The sequence below is a fragment of the Hemiscyllium ocellatum genome, chromosome 13 (assembly GCF_020745735.1).
Source record: "Hemiscyllium ocellatum isolate sHemOce1 chromosome 13, sHemOce1.pat.X.cur, whole genome shotgun sequence".
Taxonomy (NCBI): Eukaryota; Metazoa; Chordata; class Chondrichthyes; order Orectolobiformes; family Hemiscylliidae; genus Hemiscyllium; species Hemiscyllium ocellatum.
The window spans coordinates 80,902,046-80,928,988 of NC_083413.1; the positions used below are offsets into that span (position 1 = coordinate 80,902,046).

General features: G+C 45.5%; 1 protein-coding gene across 4 annotated transcripts in view; it reads left to right on the forward strand.

The window, feature by feature from the left end:
• LOC132821968 (anoctamin-7-like) overlaps positions 1-26,943 on the forward strand; it is a 107,382-nt gene that overhangs the window by 36,417 nt on the left and 44,022 nt on the right. For all 4 annotated transcript variants that reach the window (XM_060835005.1, XM_060835006.1, XM_060835007.1 and 1 more), the window contains 9 exons: positions 3,578-3,635; positions 9,017-9,127; positions 11,988-12,147; positions 14,778-14,868; positions 15,939-16,035; positions 16,511-16,654; positions 20,084-20,221; positions 22,058-22,156; positions 26,543-26,645. In XM_060835005.1, coding sequence (XP_060690988.1) covers positions 3,578-3,635; positions 9,017-9,127; positions 11,988-12,147; positions 14,778-14,868; positions 15,939-16,035; positions 16,511-16,654; positions 20,084-20,221; positions 22,058-22,156; positions 26,543-26,645 — 1,001 coding nt within the window. The remainder of the gene's footprint in view (positions 1-3,577; positions 3,636-9,016; positions 9,128-11,987; positions 12,148-14,777; positions 14,869-15,938; positions 16,036-16,510; positions 16,655-20,083; positions 20,222-22,057; positions 22,157-26,542; positions 26,646-26,943) is intronic.

Here is a 26,943-nt window from a genome sequence, read left to right on the forward strand (position 1 = left end):
AACATTCCCATCTACATAGAAGGCACAAGTACGTTAGTCTTGTGAATGAGCCTCATATACCTCTGTTTGTTCTACGTTCTGGTTTTCCATGTTCTGTCAGGCTATGTTGGGTGAGGGTGGATTGATTTGCTGTGGATTAGAATCATAGAATCCCTATGGTGTGGAAAGAGGCCATTCAGCCCATTGAGTCTGCACCAAACCTCCAAAGAGCATCCTACCCAGTCCCAGACCTCCACCCTAGCTTCGTAACCCTACATTTTCCCTGGCCAATCCACCTAACCTGCACATCTTTGGGCTTTGGGAGGAAATTGGAGCATCCTAAAGTACTCCATGCAGACACGGGGAGAATGTGCAAACTCCACACAGTCAGTCGCCTGAGGGTGGAATCGAACCTGGGACCCTGGTGCTCTAAGGTGGTAGTGCTAACCATTGTGCCAGTGAGCCTTCTAAAAATTGATATGTGTTGCATCTTCTGAAACTTCCATGCTCCTCTATCTCCAGCCTTCTGATCATTCCTGATTCAATTACCTAGACCTTATATTCCAGATTTCCCCTTCCTTTTCCTAATCTTCTCTCTCTCCTCTCCCTCTCCCTCTCTTTCTCTCTCTTTTCCCGCATTTTTCAAAACTTAGGTCTATGACCAAGCTATTGCTCAACTGTCTTAATATCTTCTAATGTATGTTGGAGTCAAATGTAATTCAGTAATATTCCTGTGAAATCACGTGATGCATTTTACCCATGATGCTATTTAAAGATGTGGAGGGTGGGGTGCAGAATTGAATTCTTTGTCAGGTTAGATAAGTCTCCAGATGACTGAGGAACTTTGGATTTACAAACTTTTCTGCAGTGGAAGTGGACTGTGACACAGGGAAATTGAATCCGCAGTCTGGGGTTGGCTTCCTACCTCTTCCTGGGGCCATTGTTGCACCTCATGGCGGAGTCACTGAGCTTTGAAGTGGCTTGTGCCTTGATGGATCAGGAGATCCCTTGTTGAGTGTTGACAACTTTCTCCTTCTGGTCACTGGTGTCAATGCCTCTGTACTTTAGGGTGGCGTGATTGTATCCTCTAGCAGGGAGTAAAGGCACAGAAATGTGAAAGAGAGTCACTAGGCTTATTCCTGGGATGAAAGGGTTGACTTATCAAGAACAGGTTAGGCTTTTAATCATTAGACATTGGAAGAATGCGGGGTGGTCTTTTTGAAACCCAAAGCATTCTGAAGAGGGTTGTCAGAATACATGTTGAGAAGAGGTTTTAACTATTGGTGGTGGTTGGGGGGTGGGGGGGGGGCTCTCTCCAACCTGGGGGCATAGTTACAGACAGAGGGGATGTTCATTTAAAACTGAGATGTGAGGAAATTTCTCACTCAGCGAGAAGGGACTGTTTGACATTCTCTACTCCAGAGACTTAAGACGGTTCATCAGGAAAGTATTTAAAAATTTGGTTGATTTATGGTTGTCGCATGTACTGAGATACAGTGAAAAGGGTTGTTTTGCATCCTGTACAGGCCAATCCTACCATACAGAGTGCAGGATACAGTGTTACAGCCACAGAGAAGGGGCAGAGAGACAGATCAGATTAATATTTGAGAGGTCCGTTCAAAAGTCTGATAACAGCAGGGAAGAAACTGTTCTTGAATCTGTTCGTACATGTATGCAAACGTTTATATCTTCTGCCTGACAGAAGAGGGTGGCCAAGAGTGGAACTAGGGTGGGGAGGGGTCTTTGAGTATGTTGGCAGCTTTCCCAAGGCAGCGGGAAGTTTAGATGGAGTCAATGGATGGAAGGAGAGAGATTTTTGAAATGTCGACTCTGACGGAACTGCTCCTTTAACAAGGTTATGTTGTGCTTGGCTTTTTTTTGGAGAGGTTGCATGGCAGCCTCGGCGGCACGGTGGCACAGTGGTTAGCACTGCTGCCTCACAGCGCCAGGGACCTGGGTTCGATTCCCTCCTCAGGCGACTGACTGTGTGGAGTTTGCACGTTCTCCCCGTGTCTGCGTGGGTTTCCTCCGGGTGCTCCGGTTTCCTCCCACAGTCCAAAGATGTGTGGGTCAGGTGAATTGGCCGTGCTAAATTGCCCGTAGTGTTAGGTAAGGGGTATATGTATGGGTGGGTTGCGCTTCGGCGGGTCGGTGTGGACTTGTTGGGCCGAAGGGCCTGTTTCCACACTGTAAGTAATCTAAAAGGTTGTAAATGACACAGGCTCCGAAAAGTCTGGAGTTGAGGGATTTTAGGGCCAATTTAATAAAGACAATCAGATACTGTCTCAGGCAGAAGGCTTTCAAATTAAAAAAACATCATTGTGCAATGTGCCAGTTCTCCCCTGCTCAGCTTTTCTCTGGTTTGTTTTTTTTCCTCACAGTAGTGTGAAAAAAAGCCACTGGACCCAAAGAAGCAGGTCCATGCTGGTGCTTTCCCTCTGACTTCTCCCCTGTAAGACCCTGTGTTTGATTCTACCTTTTGTGCAAAAGGGTGTTTATGGGGATTGTTGCAAGAATTTGGAACAGCATCATTAAGTTGGGATAATCTGTTGGGTTTTCGGATAGGTTAAGTTATTCGGTATTCTGCTTTCTGTCTATGTGTTTCATTCAATAATCGTGTAAATAAATTGTTTTGTTTAAAACTAGGTGGTTTGACCTGTTGATTCTCTCCTGGAATATCCACTTTACATCTGCTTAAAACAACTAGCTAAGTTAGGATCTGGGCACCTACTTGAAATGTTTTGAGGGGTTCTGGCCTGGTCCAGAACACGAGAAGTTGAGGGCAATGTTGAATTGGCATCAGAGAGGAGTGGAGGCTGGTGTAGGTCAGCCATGATAGACTGGCGCAGTAGACCTCAAGAGCTAAATGGTATATTCCTGCTCCTATTTCTTATGTTCTTCTACCAAGGATAATGGGTGCAGTAACGAGAGCAGCCACCACCTCCCTGATGGCACTACTGCTCAATACAATTACCAACCATTGATTGGCCGGTAGCTCTTCGTGGATGGGAATTTCACCTTACTGGGGAAGATTTATCACTGTCCAGTGTGGCCTAGGAGAGGGCATACATGTTTGGAAGATGATGTCAAAGGAGACTTGGTGAATTTCTGCACTGCACCTTGTAAACAGAGATGCTGTTTAGTGAATGCTGGTGGGTGTAGTACCAATCAAATAGGCTGTTTTGTCCTGGATGGTGTCGAGCTTCTTGAGTGTTGTTGGATCGCCACACATCACATCGCATTGCTGACGTTTGCCTTGTTGGTGGTGGAAATGTTTTGGGGAGTCAGCAGGCGAGTTGCTTGCTACAGTGTCCCTAACCTCTGACCTGCTCACGTAGGCACTGTGTTTATATGACGGGTCCAGTTGGGTTTTTGGTCAATGCTAATCCCAAGGATGTTGATACTGGGGGATTCAGTGATGGTAACACCATTGAATGTCGAGGGGTGGTGGTTAGATTGTCTCTTGTTGGAGATGGCCATTGCTAGAAGCTTGTGTACTGTTTTCTTCTTGGACTCATATGTCGAGGGTTTTCACAACTTTGGCAAATTTGGAAGAATGAATTATTGAAGATATTTACTGGAGATATTTCCTGTGCAGGTACTTAAATAATAAGAACAAGGAGGACTTCTTCACCAACACACAGAGGCATCAGATCGTAAGTACTGGGCTTTCAGAGTAACCTTTTCCTCAGGAACCATGCACTGTATTAGTTGCTATGGTTGTGTGTCTTCATTTGGGGAGATTTTAATTTAAACTCATTAAGTAACTTGGTAATTCAGGACTTGAGTATTGCTGCAGACAAAGAGAATATTGAAGCTTTTCACTTTGCGCTCTTCAGGACTGATGCAAGAATGCCACATTTTAAAAGGAAGAACAATTTTCATTACATGAGTAAAAGGGTGCTGATTGGTTGGCGAATGATCTCTGATTGGTTAAAGTGTTGTCATGGAGATGAGAACAGATGTCCCCCAAGCTCTTGTTTAATTGAAAAAGGCACAATATTTGGTTCTTCTTACCTGCAGACTACAGGCCCTGCATGTGAATGTGTGTAGCTTCTATCAAGCATCAATGCAAGCTTGACTGATCATCTTAAATTGATTGTAAAAACAATTCGGTTATTGCTGTCCAACCAGATGATCAGATTTAATGTTGGGCACTGTTTCAGATTTGCAAGCATGGCTGGCTGAGTATGCCAGTATTCTGTCTGTTGCAAAGGTGCTGTTTGGTATATCACAACAGCTGGAAGACCTAGGATTTATAAACTTGGCATCACACTGGCACTGAAACTCATATGCCACACAGTGTTGTAGGCCACTCAACTTTTTGGTTTGATGGCAGCATCCTGCTAATTGTTAAGGGCCAGACCAAATCCCCTCAAAATATTTGCAATTTTTGAGAAGGTTTACAAAATTTACAACATTTACAAAATATCCTGCACACTGTAGCAAACACTACATTGGACAGACAGGCAGAAACCTAGCCACCAGGATATACAAACACCAACTTGCTACCAAAAGACATGATCTACTATCACTAGTATTCTTACATACAGATGAAGAATGACATCACTTTGATTGGGACAACACATCCATCCTAGGACAGGCTAAACAGAGACACGCACAGGAATTCCTAGAGGCCTGGCATTCAAAATGGAACTCCATTAACAAACACATTGATTTGGACCCCATTTACCAATGTCTCAGAAGAAGAACCAGAAATGATACCACCTATCTTTATAGACCAAAACAGATAAATGGCAGGCAGGACAGAACACCAGCGCTTCACTGGCGGCTCACTGATGATGTTGCCTAGCATGGTGACGAAACGTCCGAAAACAAACCTTATAGCTCAGTGAGCAAACTTACAACCTGTCCCTCAAAATATATTACGAAGATAGCCTAGACCCTGACTTCTACTTAATTTAAAGGCAAATGTGAGGCATTGCATTCCAAATGCAATTCGATTGGTTAAACTACCAAATTTGCAGCAGAACATAGAATATTCATACACTACAGTTAAGATACAACTTAAGAAAGAAGAAATTGGAATAACAGCTCATTTAGAAACTTAACAGAATAATAAATTATTAGCTACCACTAATGAACTGATCCAATATAGTAACATCCCATAAACACCCCTTTGACAAAGGCAAGTCCAGGAAAAAAATAGATTGTCTCACAGACAATTCTCCAGTCCAGGAGGAAAAACATCAAGAGGAAATGTTAGTACAGTCAAGGGTATGTAGGTTAAAATCAACGAGGAGAACGTGAGGACTGCAGATGCTGGAGATCAGAGCTGAAAATGTTGTTGCTGGAAAAGTGCAGCAGGTCAGACAGCATCCAAGGAGCAGGAGAATCGACATTTCGGGCATAAGTCCTTCTTCAGGAATAAGGAGGGTGTGCCAAGCAGGCTAAGATAAAAGGTAGGGAGAAGGGACTTGGGCGAGGGGTGTTGGGAATGCGATAGGTGGAAGGAGGTTAAGGTGAGGGTGATAGGCCGGAGAGGGGGTGGGGGTGGAGAGGTCAGGAAGAAGATTGCAGATCAAGAAGGTGGTGCTGAGTCCGAGGGTTGGGGCTGAGATAAGGTGGGGGGAGGGGAAGTGAGGAAGCTGGAGAAATCTGCATTCATCCCTCGTGGTTGGAGGGTTCCCAGGCGGAAGATGAAATGCTCTTCCTCCAGGCATCGTGTTGCCACGATCTGGCGATGGAGGAGGCCAAGGACTTGGTGGAGTGGGAGGGGGGGGTTAAAGCGTTCCGCCACAGGGCGATTGGGTTGGTTGGTGCAGGTGTCCCAGAGGTGTTCTCTGAAACATTCTGCAAGTACGAAGAACAGTAGAGGTCCTTTGCAGGTCTGTGAGAGTGTTGTCCTGAGCTGGGGTAGGGCTGATTGCAGGGAATGTAGGTAGCGGCGCATGGCTGCAAACGTGGAGCGAAGGATCCGGAGGGAGGTCTGTTGCTGGAGGCTTTGGATTTGTTGTAGGTACAGGTTGTCCTGGTTGGGTCCAAATTTTGTTGGTCTGAACGTAGTCCGGAGTCCATGCGGGGTCAGTCGGTTCCGTAGGCCGGTGCTGAGGAAGGAGATGTGACTGTGGTAGCGAGTCTGTTTGAGGACATGGCCGAAGAGCTTCTGTGCAGAGGAGATGTTCTGGGGGGTGCAGTGAGAGAGGGATTCACTGAGATCCTTGTAGAGGGAGGAGGAGAGCTTCTTCAAGGAAGGCATCCTTGCAAGAGGATTCGCAATAGGTTAAAATCTTCTAGGAGAAAGTGAGGACTGCAGATGCTGGAGATCAGAGCTGGAAATGTGTTGCTGGAAAAGCGCAGCAGGTCAGACAGCATCCAAGGAGCAGGAGAATCGACATTTCGGGCATAAGTCCTTCTTCAGGAATGAGGAAGGTGTGCCAAGCAGGCTAAGATAAAGGTAGGGAGGAGGGACTTGGGGAAGGGGCGTTGGGAATGCGATCGGTGGAAGGAGATTAAGTTGAGGGTGATAGGCCGGAGTGGGTGTGGGGGCAGAGAGGTCGGGAAGAAGCTTGCAGGTCAAGAAGGCGGTGCTGAGTCCGAGGGTTGGGGCTGAGATAAGGTGGGCGGAGGGGAAATGAGAAAGCTGGAGAAATCTGCATTCATCCCTTGTGGTTGGAGGTTAGGTTAGTTTGACACAACATTGAGTGCTGAAGGGCCTGTACTGTTCTATATTCGAAGATTCAGAGGGAGAGTAGCAGGGAGAGCTGTAGTTTCCAAATCCCAGCCTCAACACTCTAGCAACTGCTGCTGAGAAACTAAAACTAAAAATCCTGGCCTTGTAGGAGCTTGCCCCATCCATTCCTCAGCAACCCCACGGCCCTCACATGCTGTTTATGAGCTTGCAGTGACAGCTTGGTATCTCTGACATAAAACCTATCTTCAAACCAAAACCAGGACAAAACCCACCTCTCAAAACCATTGTACCATCCTGCATTGGAGAGCGCTGCTTTTGTTGCTACTAAGTAGTAGCAGCATGCAATAGTCTCTCAAATAATAACACTCGACTCCTCCTTTGTGCATTTAACATGGCAATGCCTCAGTCAATCAGAAGTGTCTTGTCTTTACAGAATTAAACAAAGGCTTTGGGAAAAGCCGTTCCCTCCCTGCTGCATTCTCCATGGCGGAGATTCAATCAATTTGAATCCACTTGATAACCAATCACTTCTACTCTTATACAGTATAAATCGTTGCTCCCTTGAACCCTTCTTTCTTGTTTGTCCCGGTGAAAAGCTTTGGCAACACATCACTTTGTTCAGCGATACCTAAGTCACATTTATTTCCTGTTGGTATGGGGAACTTCAGTTGAAATTGTCAGCATTGACATTCGCTTTTAGTGTTACAGCAGTTCATTTTACAGCAATGCTCAGGTTGGGTTAGAAGGTCTGTTGCTGGGAATTAATTAGGTCCCGGATAATGGGCAGTGGTTTGTGAGCTTGGGAGATGATGTCCATGTTTATGGGTTGGCACGGTGGCTCATGGCTAGCACTGCTGTCTCACAGCGCCAGGGACTCAGGTTCCATTCCCACCTTGGGCAACTGACTGTGTGGAGTTTGCACATTATCCCCGTGTCTGCGTGGGTTTCCTCCCACAGTCCAAAGATGTGTGGGTTAGGTGAATTGGCCATGAGAATTGCCCGTAGTGTTGGCTACATTAGTCAGGGGTGAATGAAGGGGAATGGGTCTGGGTGGGTTGCTTCTCGGAGGGTCGGTGTGGACTTGTTGGTCGAAGGGCCTGTTTCCACACTGTAGTGAATCTTTAAAAAAACATTGTGTTGATTCCCTCGTGTGTGTCTCTGTTTTTCATTCAATGAAATGAAGAGGCTGAGCTTCCTTGTCCCAGGGAGCTTCTGCCAAGACCATGAAAAATGGGCCATTCAGCCCCTCAAGCCTGGTCTGCCAATCAGTAAAATCATGGATGATCTGATGATTATATGTACACAGAGTTCAAACTGAATGGTGCAAGTTAAATTAGATTTCAGTCTGACTTTTTGGAACTCGGTTTTAATGACCTTATAACATACGAACAGATGTAGGCCATTCAACCCAGCAAGTCTGCTCTGTTATTCAATCAGATTATGGCTGATCTAGTAATCCTCAACTTCACTTTCCTGCTTCTTTTTTCCCCTCTGTAACCCTTGATTCTCTTACTAATTGAAGATCTGTCCATCTCAGTCTCGAACATGTGTAATGATACAGCCCTCTGCACTAAAAAACCCACTACCCTCTTCGAGGAGAAATCTCTCCTCATGTCTGTTGTAAATGAATGACCCCTTATTCTGAGATTACACCCTCTGGTACTAGACTCTCCCACCAGGGCAAATCACCTCTCCATATCAAGACCTTTCAGAATCTTGTATGTTTCAATAAGGTCTCCTCTCATTCTTTTGAACTCCAATAAGTACAAGTCCAATAGTCTCTCCATCCTGGTATCAGCCTAAAGAAGTTGCTATGGACTGTCTCCAGTGTCAGTGTGTCTCTCCTTACATAATGGGCCCAAAACTGTTCACAGCGGAGGTCTGTGTCTGTGTCTGTGTCTGTGTCTGTGTCTGTGGTCTGACTAATGCCTTGTACAGGTTTTAGAAAGATTTTCCTGTTTTTGTCTAGATTCATGGAGCCCCGTCAAGGCCACACCAACCCTCCAAAGAGCATCCCACCCAGACCTAACCCCATGCCCTTAGCCCTGTGACTCCGTATCTCCCATGGCTAGTCCACATCCCTGGACACTATGGGCAATTCAGCATGGCCAATCATAAACTGCACATCTTTGGACTACGTGGTGGGGCGTGGGGAACTGGACCACCCAGGGGAAATCCACGCAGACACGGGGAGAACATGCAAATTCCACTCAGACAATCGTACAAGGGTGGAATTGAACCCAGGAGCCTGGCACTGTGAGGCAGCGTGAGCCACCATTCCACCATCTAGGAGCGGTGCCTTCAGAGACTGGGTCTTGTCATGTCTTAATTTGTTTACTCATGTATTTGATTGATTCTGATGTTGCTTCTCTCCTTGGACAGGTTTATGAAATATTAGCAAGGACTAAGTACGGGCTCCAACGAAAGGCGCAGATTGGCATCAATGGCCTATTGACTGCAAACGTGTTTACGGCAGCCTTTCCCCTTCACGATGTAAGAGCACTGCTTTATTGTTCGAGTTCCAAACGTCTGTCACGGGTACCCCAATACTTTAAGAAAAAAACCTCATGGGATTTGGATGTCTGCCTCATCCCTAATTGTCCACAGAGTGTACTAGGTCTGGAGTCACATGTAGGCCAGACCAGGCAAGGACAGCAGATTTCCTTCCTTAAAGGTGAACCAGGTGGGATTTAGTTTTAGCGACAGTTTTATGATCATCCTTTAGGTTAATTTTTTTTAATTCCAGATTTTTATTGAGTTCAGATTTCACCATCAGTCCTGGTGGGATTTGCACCTATGTCCCCCAGAACATTAACCTAGGGTGTTCTGGAATCCTAGTTCATTGTCACTGTCTCTACACCACCTCCTTCCTGCAGGTGACATTCTGGGTGTCTGTACATTACAAATGAACACCAACTGGGGCAAACCGGTCCAACTGCACTGAGGAATTGTGCCATAAAGTATAATACAGCACTAACAGACATTGACAAATGAGTGTGAAACTGACGAACAATTTCAATGTAGATAACCATGAATTGATTCATTTTGACAGAAGCAATAAAGGATGGTACACAATCCTTTGAAAATCAAAGTTTGAATGGGGTATGGTACAGATACACTAATTATTTACAGCAGCAACATTGGATTATAAGGCAAACTGTGCATGGGGATTCATTTCTAGAAGGATAGAATTCAAAAGCACAGACATTTCATTACACTTAGATATAATGTTTTACCTCCCCTGCAGTACTGTTCCCAAGATATTGCAAAAGGGAGAAAGAGGTATAAAGTCAGGTCTATGAGAATAGAAGGTAGTATCCCTGTCTCTGATTCTGGATTAGTGGTGCTGGAATAGCACAGCAGTTCAGGCAGCATGCAAGGAGCAGCAAAATTGACATTACCTCCCTGCCTCTGAGCCAGATGCTCTGGGTTCAAGTCCAATCCAGGCCGGGGAGTGTGCATTCGTAACACAGTCAAACAGCTCATTTATCAATCTGTAAATACTTCCGATACACAGGAATGGCGAGGAAATTTGGAGTCACCAGCGACACTATCCAGGTGACAAGATGCACGGAACTGTGTATGTTGCCACAGTAACTCAGACCCGTTTGGAGTTGGTGGGTGCAGTTTGCCTGGGTGGCCTGTGTAGATTGTATTGGGGCCAATAACAGGTGCTTTGATTCCCCTCAACCTGCCTGGAGGTTGTGGTGCTATCCATTGGGCAGATAATTCTAGAAGGAAATAGAAGTACTGGAGAAAATGCGAGAAAAGGCCTTGTTTAGTCAGACTGAGAGGTTTTAAGTATTAGGAGACGAAAACAGGCTGGGCCTACTCTCCCTGAAAAGAGTTCTTTGACCTGAGAGAGTTCTTTGAAATGATAAATGTTCGATAAATGTAGAATCCCTACAGGGTGGAAGCAGGCCATTCAGCCTATCAAGTCCACACCGACCCTCTGAAGAGCATCACACCCAATCTCGGCTACCCCTCATTTCCCATGACTGATCCACTCAGCCTGCCTGTCACTGGACACTAGGGGCAATTTCCAATGGCCAACCACCTGACCTGCACATCTTTGGACTGTGGGAGGAAACCAGAACACCGGGAGGAAACCCACTCAGATACGGGGAGAATGTGCAAACCCCACACAGACAGTCACCCGAGGTGGAATCGAACCCGGGCCCCTGGCACTAAGCCACCATGCTATCTAAATGTGAACAAGACCTTCCTGTTTGTAGGAACCCCAAACTCTAAGGGCCATCTACGTAACAAAGTCAGTATTAAAACCAATAAGAAATTGCACAGGAGCTTCTGTATATAATAACATAATTAAAAGGTTTGAATGAAAAGATTAGAATGTGGACTGTGCTCCATGTAATGCATTATGGAGTTTGTCAGTGTCTGATTCTAGCAGTTTGATGAAAGGAACCACACTGAGGAGAAAAGGAACGGAGAAGAAAAACTGGAGAGAAATAGTGAAGGGGAAAGGGAATAAAGAATAGATATGACCAAAGTGTAAAGAAGCAGGAAGAAAGAGGAGAGATGCAGAAAGGCGGCAGTGAGAGTACAAAGAAAGAGCAGGAGCCAGCAAGAGGCAGAGTTGGGAGTCATTGGGAATTCCCCATGGATCAGTATTTTCTTCTTAGGTGTTTCGGTTGGAGTCATGTGGGATAAGATTGAAGTGGTGGGAGCCATCAGCCTGCCTGATTTGTGTCCTGTTTGAATTCATAAAGCTAGCCAGTGCCCTGTGTGGCTCCATCCACCCTCTGACTGTCTGACCTCCTCTATTGGGAGCACTCAAGTGAAAGATTTACCTGGCCAAAGGCGTTGCTCAGACAAAACCATGGGCATGGTGGGAATGTTCCCACTTGTGGTTTGGTTGGGTACATGGAGCCTAGGGAAGAGTACTACAAGGGAAGATATGATGTACTATCAGGGGGCACAATCTAAATCACTGTCAATCAGTATCTAATGCTAATTTGTCTTATAAGGACATTCTGAAGCATCAGGAGTCAAAATCAGATGCATTCAACTTGGCTTCAGAATAAATCTATCTGTAAATAAGGTCAAAAATCAAATGAACATCAGGTTATAGTCCAACAGGTTTATTTGAACTTGCAACCTTTGGAGCTCTGCCCCTTCCTCAGGCATGGCAAGCCTGTTGCTCTATAAGTTGGTGTTTGATTTTTGACCAGTCCAACTGCAGCATCTCCACATCATAACTGTAAATAGTCTGACTTTCAAATTAAGAAAGTAAAAGACTATAATAAGGAGAGGGAAGGCATTGCTGGTGTAAACGCTGAGCAACTGCTAAGAACCAGGTAATCACTAACCTCACCATTGGTTTTGTCTGCAGGGTCCATACCAGACTCGGGGTGAACAGGGTGAACAGCTCAGCCGGAGGCAGGTACTGTATGAGCATTGGGCTCGCTGGGGCAAGTGGTACAAGTACCAACCTCTGGACCACATCCGGAATTATTTTGGAGAGAAGATTGCATTTTACTTCGCGTGGATAGGTATGGTTCTGCATGAGTGGCTGTTCAGTTTAATTCTTGTCTGCATCGAGATTGAAATCTGCAGTGCCACAAGGAGAGCCTCAAATCAGTCCAATGGAGCTGGTGCAGAGTATAGTATGCTCTGTAAACCTTCAACCTGCATCCCACCCACTTCTCCACCGTGAATATTGAGTATGAATAAAACTCTGCAGTCATAATTGGGCGGCACGGTGGCACAGTGGTTAGCACTGTTGCCTCACAGCGCCTGAGACCCGGGTTCAATTCCCGACTCAGGCGACTGACTGTGTGGAGTTTGCACGTTCTCCCCGTATCTGCGTGGGTTTCCTCCGGGTGCTCCGGTTTCCTCCCACAGTCCAAAGATGTGAGAGTCAGGTGAATTGGCCATGCTAAATTGCCCGTAGTCTTAGGTAAGGGGTTAATGTAGGGGTATGGGTGGGTTGCGCTTCGGCGGGTCGGTGTGGACTTGTTGGGCCGAAGGGCCTGTTTCCACACTGTAAGTAATCTAATCTAATAATTACAGATATTGTTCAGTCCTTTGAGTAAAGGAGTTGGAAAGTCATGTTGAGGTTGTGCAGGACATTGGTGGGGCCTGTTCTGGAACATTGTGTCCAGTTCTGGTTGTCCAGTTATAGGAAAGATTTTTAAGCCGGAGAGGGTTCAGAAACGATTTACCAGGATGTTGTCGCATATGGAAGGTTTAAATTATAAAGAAAGGCTCAGACGTTTTTCACTGGAGCGTAGGAGGTTGAGAGGTGACCTTATAGAAGTTTATAAAATAATGAGGGGTATGGATAGACTTAATGTTGCTTGTCTTTTCCCTAGGATGGGGGATTTCAAGACTAGGGACACATTTTTAAGGTGAGAGGAGAGAGATTTATAAAACATATGGGGGGAAAATTCTTTACACAGTGGGTGGTTTGTGTGTGGGATGAACTACCTGAGGAAGTGGTGGATATGGGTACAATTACAATGTTTAAAAGACATTTGGATAAATACATGAATAGGAAAGGTTTGGAGGGATATGGGCCAGGAGTAGGCAGGTGGGACTAGTTTAGTTTGGGATTCTGATTGGCATGGACTGTAGAGTCTGCTTCTATGTTGTATGACTCTATGACTCCATGAAAAGGAGAACATGATGATACTGACTTGAACAATGGATCTACACATTTCACAGGATCTGTACTTCAGGAAAAGCCTATTACTTACAGTGTGGAAGCAGGCACATCAAGTCCACACCGACCCACAACCCACCCATACCCTACATTTACCCCTTACCTAACACTACAGGCAATCTAGCATGGCCAATTCACCTGACCCACACATCTTTGGACTGTAGGAGGAAACCAGAGCAAGCCCACACAGACACGGGGAGAATGTGCAAACTCCACACAGTCAGTCGCCTGAGGCAGTAATTGAACCCGGGTTTCTGGCGCTGTGAAGCAGCAGTGCTAACCACTGTGCCACTGTGTCACCTGCCAGCCATGTTTGTTTTGCTTCACATGGTGTGATATTGTGTGTCTTTGCAAGGTTGTTGCATGAATTCATGTGCGAGTCACAGAATCTGGGGCTTGATCTTATTCATTGGCTTACAGTTTTCAAACAGTCATGTGGATACACAAATTTATCAAACTTGCTTAAACAGAATCAATAATACTAGATGACATTTTGGAAAAGATAACAGTGAAAATAGATAACATGAAACAAACATTAGGTGAAAATACTTTATTAATCCACTAAGCAACAGGTGCAACCCCACTTGTAGGAGCTCATCGCTGACTGGTTACTCTGCAAACAAATTCTCTGCACACACCTTTCCATGACCTGTCACGTCCTGATTCCTAGCTGCCTGCAGCAGTGATATCCCTGTGGAGCGTGCAGTAAAGCTTTTCTAACCATTGCCCTTTGACATATAAACCCATGACTCAAATTGGGATAGCAAACTGGATCTCAGTGCCACAGTAATCCTACCCAAGCTATGCAAGACCGCCTCCATGTGGTTAATGTTGGTCTTAGCAGGGGATGTCTCTAGCTACATACCAGTATTGGATATGATCTCTTACAGCAACGATATGGAGAGACTGATAAGGATAATAGCTGAAAAGTGCACATTTAAACATCAGAAAGGGTTGACAGACTGGATCAGGTTTAAAAAATACAATCATGAAGGTTGAGGAAATGATGGGAGGTTTCGAGAGTGGAGACAGAGAGAACATTTCCTCTTATGAGGAACAGAGATCAAAATAACATTACCAGAAGGGAATTCGTAAGAAACTCCTTTCCATTCACTGGGGTCAGAATCTTGTCAACATAGAGAATGTTTGAAGTGAATTAGTGCTGATTCTTTAAAGAGAAACTGGACAGCCTAATGAGGACGAAGGGAATAGAAGGCTATGATAGTAGATTTATATGGGGCAGGAGGAGGCTCGAGTATTCTTGTTGGGCTGAATGGCCTGTTTCTGTGTCCTATGCAGTAGGACATTATCCTCATCCCATCAGTGTCCATGATCAGAGCTCCTCCTACTTTCTGTATCCACTGACTGCAGTACACTAAGCCAGGACTGAATCTCAGCTTGAATGCAACAATTGGCTGGATGTTCAGTAATTGATGTTAACTTGTTATTTTTTTTCAGGATTTTACACAGGGTGGCTGTTACCAGCAGCAATTGTGGGAACTGTGGTCTTCATTGTTGGAATTAACCTGGTGCTGAGTGACATCCCTGCGTGAGTTTTATGCCAAACAATGAGTGAGGGATTTAACAGTCCAAGTGTAGTCACAACATATGTGCTACAGTTCAATTATAGTCACATCTGTATATTGATGCACTCTGAACATTGCCATTCAGTACAGTCAGAATATGCTTCTACTGTACAGGGTTACAGTATGAATCTGATCACACTGTTCAGAACTACAGTCTGAATGTGGTGACAAGCAGTTCTCCTAGAACTCATTTAATAGGAAATCGCTTAATAGAAATAATGGGAAAAGTGGGTTTGGGAGCAGACCAGCAAAGAATATCACACATGATCACCCAAAAATCACCCAAACATCTAACATAAAATATAGCACAGAATGAACGAAGGTTGAAATCATATTTATTAACAAAACACAGTATATTTAAAAAGTAGAAGAAAATACAGGACCTCTCACAGGAAGCTGCTGTGTCGGCAGCCTGACATTGGTTGCATGTGCAGAATGAAGCGCACGACCCCATCTCCACTGGAATTGCGCTATTACCAACAGAGGTAAACATTCCCGAAAACACCATTCCCTAATTCTTCAGTGACGTTATAGCCAAATCGCGTTACTGAAACATGTGTTATCCCAGAACTACCTGCACATTGATGAGAACTACATTCCGAATTTGATTACATTGTACAGAACTGCAGACTTAATGTGGTCACACTGTATGGAACTACAGTCTGAATGTGGTCACACTGTATAGCAGTACAGTCTGAATGCAGTTACACTGTATAGAATTACAGACTGACAATGATCACACTGGACAGTACTACAGGCAGACTATGATCACACTGTCCAACACCACTGACTGTGATTACACTACTACTGCGTGAATGTGGTCACACTGTACAAATGTGGTCATACTAAACAAAACTACAGTCTGAATGTGGTTTACAATCTTGTCTGAATTGGAAAAGTGATGAGAATAAAACAACAAATCTGGTTCTGGAGGAGGGACTCAGCCTGTGGTTTGAGAGGAAAGTAGATGTGGCAGGTGACATGGACACAGTCCCCATGATTATAATTTCTGTTCCTCTCTGTCTTTACCCAGAAAGGAAATCTGCGAACAAGGAAATAATTACAGTATGTGTCCACTCTGTACAAAGTGTAAAACTTGGAAACTCTCCAGTATCTGCTCGCTCTTCAAGGTAAACCCATTTCTTCATTGACTGAGCCCTGGGGGTGTTTGAGTGACTGTACCACAGTGCACTTCTGCAGTAGAATACTCATGTGACAGTATGTTAACCCGATTCTCCCACCAGTCAGGGGGTTCAAAGGTAAGGGGGTCATCGGCATAAGCTGTTGGAGAAGAGTCATTGTGAGTGAGCAGATATGATTGGCTGGTGATCAGGCATGGAAATGTCTCCTCTGATCCTTCCTTGGTCCAATGTCACTAAAACTAGTTTCTAATTCATCTGCTCAAGCCCAGCTGAGGTGAGGAATCCAGCCTGGCTGGGATCAACCCTGGAAAATTTGTGGCCCGTCCAGGGTCTGGTTTTTCTCATCCATCTCAAATCCTTCAGATTGATCACCCCTTAATTTCCTAGACACCAGGGTAGGGGGTTTGCATATTTGTAAAGGTATCTACATTGCTGGCCATGTTTCTGTCTCCCTGGTCTTCAGGTGAGCCAGCTCTTTGACAATGGGGGAACGGTGTTCTTCAGTATCTTCATGTCACTCTGGGCGGTGAGTTTCCTCGAGTACTGGAAGAGAAAGCGTGCGATCATGGCTCACAGATGGGACTGCTTAGACTTTGAGGAAACTGAGGTAAGAAACATTTTGAACAAACAAAACAGGCAGGACCTTACCAGGATACCACGGCTCCTATAGCGTCCCCACAAACCGAGGCTACGGGTTCCAATCCCACTCCGGAGACACTTCAGCTGGCCTGATAAATCCAGCGGCAGTGTGGAGGCTGTCACGTTACTGGGAGTACTGCAGGAGTGTGGCAGTGTCAGAGGTGCTGCCTGTTGAGGAAGATGTCAAACTAAGGCCCACCAGCCCTCCAGGTGTTTTGTAAGAGGTCCCATTGCACTCTTCTAAAGAAAAGCAAGGAAACTCTCTACCATTTGCTGTTAACATTTATTTAAATTCATTCATGGGATGAGGGCATCACTGGCTAGGTCAGCATTTATTGCCCGACCCTAATTGCCCAGAGTGCAATTAAGAGTCAATCACGTTGCTGTGGGTGTGGAGTCACATGTGGGCCAGACCAGGTGGCAGTCGCCTTCTGCTGATTTTTATTGCATTCAAATTCCACCGTCTGCTGCGATAGGATTTAAACCTGCGTCCTCAGAACATTAGCAATTCAGTGATAATCCAGTGGTCTCTGGATTAGCAGTTCAGTGATAATTTATGCCATCACAGTGGCTCAGTGGTTGCCATTGCCACCTCACAGTGCCAGGGACCCGGGTTCAATTCCAGCCTCGGGCGACTGTCTGTGTGGAATTTGCATATTCTCCCCCATTGCCTGTGTGGTTCCCTCTGGTTGCTATGGTTTCATCCCACAGTCCAAAGATGTGCAGATCAGGTGAGTTGGCCATGCTAAATTGCCCGTAGTGTTCAGGGATGTGTAGGTTACGTGCATTAGTCAGGAGAAATGTAGATAATAGGGTTGGGGAATGGGTCTGGGTGGGTTACTCTTCATAGGGTCAGTGTGGACTTGTTGGGCCAAATGGCATGTTTCCACACTGTCAGGATGCTATGATGACCATTAAGCCATTGCTCCCCCTTTCTAACATTTGTAATTATCCCTGCAGTCAATATTGTTAAAGCATATTATTGAATCATGTTGCTGTTTATGGGAGCTGACCGTGTGTCAGTTGGTTACAACTGCAATGTAACCCACAGACTCTTTGGGACATTCTGAAGTTATGAATGATGTTATTGAGATTATGAGGTCTTTCAAAAATGGGTTGTATAAGTGTCCGCTGTCAAGTGTTTGCCACAGGATCCTGCCACAAATTTAACATTTGCCTAATTTCGATGAAAAGCCATCAACCTGAAACATTTTTGTCCAAAAGTCTGGTCCAAGAGGCAGTGAGTCTGAGATGGGAAGGTGACTTTTATTAGAAGGGTTGCTGGTATCCCGGAAAAGCCAGCCTACCCCCTGATTCCACCCCCCCCCACCCCGGCTGGAATTTGGTTCTGGGCCTGCTGCTGCTAATTAAGATCCTTAACTAGTCAATTAATGGCCAGTTCAGGATGACCAAAGGGACTATTCCTCCATGGGCTGCTATGATCTCAGCTCCTGATTGGACAAAACAGACAGCTGGGCCTACTGGTAAGACAGTGTGGGCAGGGGACTTTTGGTGCATGTTCATTGGCCTGCACTAATTTGTGAAGGACTGGGGATGGGGATGAAGGGGGCTGTTAGCTGCCAGACTCCTGCCCTTCCCCCACTTCCAGTCTCCCTGTAACTCCCAGAAATTCCCACTTCACCAAAAAACACACATAGCGAAGACCTTGGGCCTGGTCACCATCACTGGCCGCTCAGCAGCAGTAGCTCAGTCCACAGGGTGTTTCTGGTGAATGTGGTAGCTGGCTCGGCTTGGCCAACAGCTCTTGTGGGATGCACCATGTACCCTAAGGGAAGGGAGTGGGGCCTTGATATTGCAGAAAGGGCCCACGACTGCCCCTCCCCCCAAACTGATCAGAGGAACACATGGCGAGGCTTACTCTGACAGCCAACCCGGGTGTCCACCTGTTCGCCAAAAATCCAACGAAAACAGGGGTTTTCCAACTGCTAAGTCAGCCTTTCTCTGTCTCTCCCTCCCTCTCTCTTTCTGTCTGTCTGTCTCTCTTACTCTGCTACTATCTCTCTCTCCCTCTCCTTTTCTTCTCTCTCTCTCCTTTTCTTTCTCTATCTCCCATCTGTCTCTGTGTCTCTGTGTGTATGTCTCTCTCTCTGTATCTCTCATTCTGTCTCTCTCACTCTCTGTCTGTCTTTCTCTCTCTCTCTCTGTTTCTGTCTGTCTCTGTCACTATCTGTCTCTCCTTTTCTCTCTCTGTCTCTCTCTCTCTCTGTGCCTCACTGTCTCACTGTCTCTGTCTTTCTCTCTCTCTGTCTCTCTCCACAGATACAACCTGGCCTGCAGATTATTTCCATCGGATACTGGTTTGTGCTTAAACCATTATGTATTGAACTAGTTTCGGGACTACAACTGTAAATTGGGAAACTCTGGGCTGTCAGTGACTGAGGCGGTGTGTGGATCTTAATGCCGTTAGCACCTGCAATGGGATCTGCTGCCTAGCTGTGTATGTTAGGCTCATGCTGCCTCACCCTATCCTCTCACCTCCCATTGTGGCTCGTCAGCAGTTGCTCTGTATCCTAAGTACCCCTGGGTCCAACTCCTGACCTACTGCTTGCTTTCTGGAAGAGATCTGTGTAGCTTTTCAAATCTGACCGACTGCTCAAAATACTGTCATTTCCTTTTCTGCACATGATCTTTATTGAGTTCTGTTTAAGACCATAAGACCATAAGACATAGGGGTGGAAGTAAGGCCATTCGGCCCATCCAGTCCACTCTGCCATTCAATCATGGCTGATGGACATTTCAACTCCACTTACCCGCATTCTCCCCGTAGCCCTTAATTCCTCGAGACATCAAGAATCTATCAGTCTCTGCCTTGAAGACATTCAGCGTCCCGGCCTCCACTGCACTCTGCGGCAATGAATTCCACAGGCCCACCACTCTCTGGCTGAAGAAATGTCTCCACATTTCTGTTCTAAATTGACCCCCTCGGGTCCTAGTCCACGGGTCCTAGTCTCCTCGCCTAACGGAAAAAAATTCCTAGCGTCCACCCTTTCCAAGCCATGTATTATCTAGTAAGTTTCTATTAAGTCTCCCTTTAATCTTCTAAACTCCAATGAATACAATCCCAGGATCCTCAGCCATTCCTCATATGTTAGACCAACCATTCCAGGGATCATCCGTGTGATACTCCGCTGGACACGTTCCAGTGCCAGTATATCCTTGAGATTTGTGGGTGTACTGTAACCCTTAAAACTCACATCTGAAAAGGCCTTGATTTCCTTCCACAGACCTTTACTTATCGCCCCCAACCCCGAGACGCACAGTTGACAATTTCGTGCTAATGTGTCCGTCGCGTGATTACTTGTGACTGCCTTCACCCGCTTTCCTAACGCCTCGCCATTCCAACGGGGTTGATCCGTTTTGACGTTTTCATTTTCAGGAACGCCCCCGGCCAGAGTTCACGGTTGTAGCTCCCATGACGACGAAGAATCCAATCACAGGGTCAGAGGAGCCATACTTCCCAGAGAAGGACAGGCTGAAGCGAATTATCACCAGTTCCATGGTGATCCTGCTCCTGGTATGAAAGGGCACTCGTTAAATAAGGCACACATCCTTTGACTTCCCAATAACAACTGGTGTGGCCTTGGAGGTGGAGCACACAAATCCAATGTCACGCTTGAGACTTGTTGTGACTAGTGGGCACCTCAGGGTGTTTCAGTGCATCACCTGGCCCAGATATGTAATTTTACCTTCAATTTTATTTTGTTTCCTTTTTTGTCATTTATGTCCCTTTAAGGAGTAATCAATTAGTTAATTAGTTTGTTTCTTTATTTAATACTTAAAAGACTATTAAACACAAGGATCTGGTAGTGTTCCTTCTTCTGTTTCGGGAGATCTGGGTTCCAGTCCCATCTGCTCCACTTGGAATATTGCATGTAATTCTGGTCTTCTTCCTATCAGAAAGATGTTGTGAAACTTGAAAGGGTTCAGAAAAGATTTACAAGGATGTTGCCATGGTTGGAGGATTTGAGCTATAGGGAGAGGTTGAACAGGCTGGGGCTGTTTTCCCTGGAGCATCAGAGGCTGAGGGGTGACCTTATGGGGGTTTATAAAATCATGAGGGGCATGGATAAGGATAAATAGGCCAAGTCTTTTCTCTGGGGTGGAGGAGTCCAGAACTAGAGGGCATAGGTTTAGGGTGAGAGGGAAAACATATAAAAGAGACCTAAGGGGCAATGTTTTCACGCAGAGGGTGGTACGTATATGGAATGAGCTGCCAGAGGAAGTGGTGGAGGCTGGTACAATTGCAACATTTAAGAGGCATCTGGATGGGTATATGAATAGGAAGGGTTTGGAGGGCTATGGGCCGGGTGCTGGCAGGTGGGACTAGATTGGGTTGGGATATCTGGTTGGCATGGATGAGTTGGACCGAGGGGTCTATTTCTGTGCTGTACACCTCTTTGACACGATGACTCTAAGTTGATTAGAAAATATTTGAAAAAGAATCAGGACTGAATTTTTTTTTAACTGATTCATGGGATGAGGACTTCACTGACTGGGCCAGCTTTTATTGCCCTTCCCCATTTGCCCAGAGGGCAGATAAGAGTCAACCACATTGCTGTGGGTATGGAGTTACATGCAGGCCAGACCAGGTAAGGATGACAAGTTTGTCTTCTCCAGAGTGGTCATTCATTGGTGATTGAAGGGCTGTTTGACCCGACTGTTTGCCCCTCTATTCACAGCCTGGTATTTCTGGATTCTGCATTCACCTCGACCAATCAGAATCCCAACCAGCCACTCAATCAGCACTCTCCTCGCTTGCAGTTATGATTGTTAGTGTGCCATGAATTGGTTTTCTTACAAGTTTTCCAGATCAGTGCAAAATTAAATGTTTCAACAAAATGCATCTTCTATGTACAGCAAATAGTTTATTGGCTAATGGGCACTCGAATAAGAATAAAAAACACTTTGGGTCCAGTGACCCTCAGAATAGGATCTTCACGGATGCTGCCAGACCTGCTGAGCTTTTCCAGCAACTCCTGTTTTGTTTCTGATTCACAGCATCCACATTTCTATTGGTTTTCAAAGTAGCAGTGTGTTGGTGTATGTAATTAGCTCAGTTGGTTAGATCTGCAGCATAGGTTCATTTCCCATTTAGATCAAGGTAGACATGGGAGGTGCCTCATCACCCTGACCCTGAGAATGGAAGGCAAAAGCAAACTGCCATTGACTAAAACCTGCCAAGACAATGACTGAATGAAGCAGGCACTAAACCAAGTAGTAGAAAGGGAACTGCCTGCTCTTACAGAGTGCGATTCAAACACTGCGCCTGTGTTATGAACTAACAGGGTCTAGGTATCACTAATCAACAGTTGTGCTGCATTCATTGATTTGTGATTTGTTTGTTTTGCAGGCTGCAGTGGTTGTGATTTTCCTGATTTCTGTCATACTGTACCGCACCATCATGAAAATCTTAATTTATGAGACAGGAAATAGCATCGTTTTGGCAACTGTGAGTGCACGACTTCTGGGCGAGCGCATTCAAAAATAATCAAAGAATTTGTATTTCTGTGACGTCTCTGAATGGAGATCTTGTTTCACAGAGGGTAGTGTCCCTGTCTCTGAGCCTGACACTCCAAGGTTTAAGTCCCACTCTGGGAAGGCGTGTTTGTAAAGCAGGCAAAAGTGAGGACTGCAGATGCTGGAGATCAGAGTCTAGATTAGACTCTGATGAAGGGCTCCTCGGATGCTGCCTGACTTGCTGTGCTTTTCCAGCACCACTCTAATCTAGTGTTTGTAAAGCAGTCAAACTGCCTGAGGATCAATTTGTAAATCCTTCCAGCACACACTAGTGATAGGCAGCGAGATGGGAGAGATTCCTGGTCACCTGTGAGCTGGGAATAAATTGGAAATTGGTACCAGCAGCATGGGGCTTGGTCCTCCGCGGATGCTGGAAATCAGAGTCGAAAAGAGTGGCGCTGGAAAAGCGCAGTCGGTCAGGCAACAGGAGAATCGACGTTTTGGGTATAAGCCCAAATGTTTTTCATTGCTTATGCCCGAAACGTCAATTCTCCTGCTCCTCGGATGCTGCCTGACCTGCTGTGCTTTACCAGCACCACACCTTTTGACTCTTTACCCTGGCCCTCTGCTGGATGTCATGCTGCTGTGGGTCAGACCTGCCTAGAGGCAGAGAACTCAAGGAGAGGTGCCTGTGACAACCTGAAAGCACTAGACAGTCATTAAAGTGACTTCCAAATGTAAGGACACTGCTTCATTTAACGGCCAATTTCTCCCATCAAGCTGCTGTAACCATGGGATAGTCATCAGATTTGTTTTTGGGTGTTGGTTGAGGGTTACATTTTAACCAATGCGATGTCATTGAGTTATAGAGTCCTACAGCATGGAAACAGACCTTTTGGTCCATTTGTCTATGCCGACCACATTTCCCAAACTAAACTAGTCCCATTTGCCTGCATTTGGCCCATATCCCTCTAAACCTTTCTTATCCATGTGCCTGTCCAAATGTCTTTTAAATGTTGTAACTTTATCTGCATCTACCACTTCATTCCATGTATGCACCACCCTCTGTGTGAAAATGTTGCCCCTTAGGCCCCTTTTAAATCTTTCCCCTCTCACCTTAAACCTATGGCCCACTCCTGGGAAAAGACCTTTGCTAATCACCTTATCCATGCCCCTCATGATTTTACAAACCTCTTGGACATAGGTTTGCTCATTGAGCTGGAAGGTTAAATTTCAGACGTTTCATCATTGTACTAGGTAACATCTTCAGTGAGCCTCCGGATGAAGCACTGGTGGCATGGCCCACTTTCTATTTATGTATTTAGGTTTCTTGGGTTGGTGATGTCATTTCCTGTTCTTTCTCTCAGGGGGTGGTAAATGGGATCCAAGTCAATGTGTTTGTTGATAGAGTCCCGGTTGGAATGCCATGCTTCTAGGAATTCTTGTGCATGTCTCTGTTTGGCTTATCCTAGGATAGATGTGTTTTCCCAGTCGAAGTGGTGTCCTTCCTCGTCTGTGTGTAAGGATACTAGTGAGAGTGGGTCATGTAGTTTTGTGGCTAGTTGATGTTCATGTATCCTGATGGCTAGGTTTCTGCTTGTTTGTCCAGTGTTTGTTACAGTTCTTGAAAGGTATTTTGTAAATTTTATAAACCTCTATAAGGTCACCCTTTCTGGCCTCCTACACCCCACAGAAAAAAGTCCCAGTCTATTCAGCATTTCCTTATAACTCATACACTATAGTCCCGGTGATGTCCTTGTAAATCTTTTCTGCACCCTCTTCAATTTAATAATATCCTTCCCATAGCTCTGGCCTTCCTTTACATCCTCTTGACAGGGAAAATGGGAACCTTAGTTTAATGTCACGGTGTCATGCAGTTGTAAAGTTGTTATGACATAGCAGCAGGCAATTTGGCCCATTGAGTCCATGTCGACTTTCGCCAGAGCAACTCCAGTCACTCTCATTTGCTCTATCCTAGTTGCTTGCCAGTCACCTTTACTCACTTTGCTTTTGAAATCATTCTTGTCTATGCTTTCACCACCTCCGTGGGCAACACATTCCAGGTCATTGCCACTCACTGCAGGAATATTCTTCTTCACATTCCCCTAGCCCTAGCCTCTGCTCTATCTTGCACAAGACCATAAATCATAGAATCCCAACAGTGTGGAAGTATAACACCGACCTATTCCCTGTAATCCTGCATTTCCCAAGGCTAACCCACCTAACCTACACATTCCTGGACACTATGGACAATTTAGAGTGGTCAATCCACCTAACCTGCACATCTTTGGACTCTGGGAGCAAACTCACACAGACAATTACCCAAGGCTGGGATCGAACCTGGATCTCTGGCCCTGTGAGGCAGCAGTGTTAACCAATGAGCTACCATGCTACCCAGCCTTGTGTCCCATTGCATTTGTACCATCAGCCCATCCAACTTGGTCAAATCTCTCCTCAATCCTTTTTTCAAAGCTTTACCTAGCTGACCTTTTGGCTAAATCTCCTGGAATCTTTCTGACAAATCTCTTCTGCACCCTTCCAATGATCCTCATCCTAAAGTGTGGTGACCAGAATTGTAGCCTGAGCAGTTTTCTAACTGATTCAGCAGAACTTCCTGGATTTAGTATTCAGTACCTCTGCTTATGAATCCCAATAGCCCATGGGCATCACTAGTTATGCTTTCAATATGTTCTGCCCGCTTTTAAGCTCCATGCACACAAATTGCAGGATTCCTATGTTCCTGAATGGTCTTGAGCTCTCAGGTTTTTAGGCTGTTAAGCCTATTTTGCCTCTCGCCATCCCTTTTGCCAAGATGAATCATTCTAGATTGTTCTGCATTACAATTCACACCCCTCAGCTGAATGGTGACAGCTCCAACTGTCCAGCACTGCTTCTGTCCTGCCCTGGATCATTAAGAAATATCATATGGGACAGCATTTCTTTCGAGGAGCTCATTACGTGTCTGATCATCCTGGTCACTGGTGCCCTGATATTAAATATTGCTAGATGCCTGTCTCGCAGCAATCCCAGATCTTTTGAATGGAGAATACTCAAAGAATCATTAGCATAACATATATTCTTAGCAGGATAGAGCTGGCCAGGGTAGGGAGGAGGTAGAATCAATCAGGCTGAGACAGAGTTAAGAGCCCATTAATGTGGGCAAGGCAGGATCATGGACCAATCAGGGTGCAGGTATCAGGGTCAAGGGCCAATCAGTGTTGGAGAGTCTGGGTCAAGAACCAATCACTGTGGAGGAGTCAGAGTCAAGGGCCAATTGGTGTGGAGGAGCTGGAATCAAGGGTCAAATACTTTTTTTAGATTAGATTAGATTTTCTACAGTGTGGAAACAGGCCCTTCGGCCCAACAAATCCACACCGACCCTCCGAAGAGCAACCCACCCAGACCCATTTACCCCTGACTAACGTACCTAACACTATGGGTAATTTAGCATGGCCAATTCACCTAACCTGTGCATTTTTGGACTGTGGGAGGAGACCGGAGATCCTGGGGAGACGCAGACACGGGGAGAATGTGCAAACTCCACACAGACAGTCACCCAAAGTGTGAATTGAACCCGGGTCTCTGGTGCTGTGAGGCAGCAGTATGGAAATAGGCCCTTTGCCCAGCAAGTCTACACCGACCCTCCAAAGAATCTCCCACCCAAACTCATTACTCATTATTTACCCCTGACTAATGCACCTAACCTACACATCCCTGAACACTACAGGCATAGCTAATCCACCTTACCTACATATCTTTGGATTGTGAGAGGAAACCCACGCAGACACGGGGAGAATGTGCAAACTCTACACAGACAGTTGCCCGAGGCTGGAATCAAACCCAGGTCCCAGGCACTATGAGGCAGCAGTGCTAGCCACTGAGCCACCATGCCGTCTGTAATGTGAAGGAGCTGTAGTCAAGAGTCAATCATTGTGGAGGAGTCAGGATCAAGGACCAATAACAGAAAATTTTGGGTCCAGTGGAGTTCTGAGGAAGGGTCACTGGACCTGAAACGTTAATTCTGATTTCTCTCCACAGATGCTGTGAGACCTGTGGAGCTTTTCCAGCAGTTTCTGTTTTTGTTTCTGACTTCAGTTTTTATTGAAAATCAAGGACTAATTAATGTGAAGTCAGGGTCAGGGACCAATCACTGTGAGGGAGTCTGGGTCAGGGGTCAATGTGGGACAAAACTAATCAGACGAAGACACGGACCATTTTGGGGAAGGATTTGGCATTCATATATTTTCAAATCATAACTTCCTATATTTTAAAGCAATGTATTCTTGAATTTGGATATATATCTTATTGCAGATTGAATAGTAACTGTTTAGCCTATACCTTTCTGAAATATTTATTGTACATTATTCTTTATTTCCAGGCATCAAGAATTGCCAGTATAACAGGATCTGTGGTTAACCTACTGGTCATCCTCCTGTTGGCCCGAGTGTATACGTCACTGGCTCATCTCCTCACGAGATGGGGTAAGCTCACGATGTTACACATCATAACGATCTGAATTTAGATTATCCAGATCAATCAGATTATCATAGCTTGTCAATCCACCCTGTGTGCCCAGATCTCTTGGTGGTCTTGTTGCATGTCAGTCTTGATACCCTCTATATCTTTCCTGGGGTCTGGTGCCCAGAATTGAATTGAGTGTGCTAAATGTAGCCTATTCAGAGTTTAATTCTCAGTTCGATTGCCCCACACAAATTGTCAGGGTCCTCAGTTCCTGAATGCTCTTTAGAATTGTGTAGTTAAACCTACATTGCCTCTCAC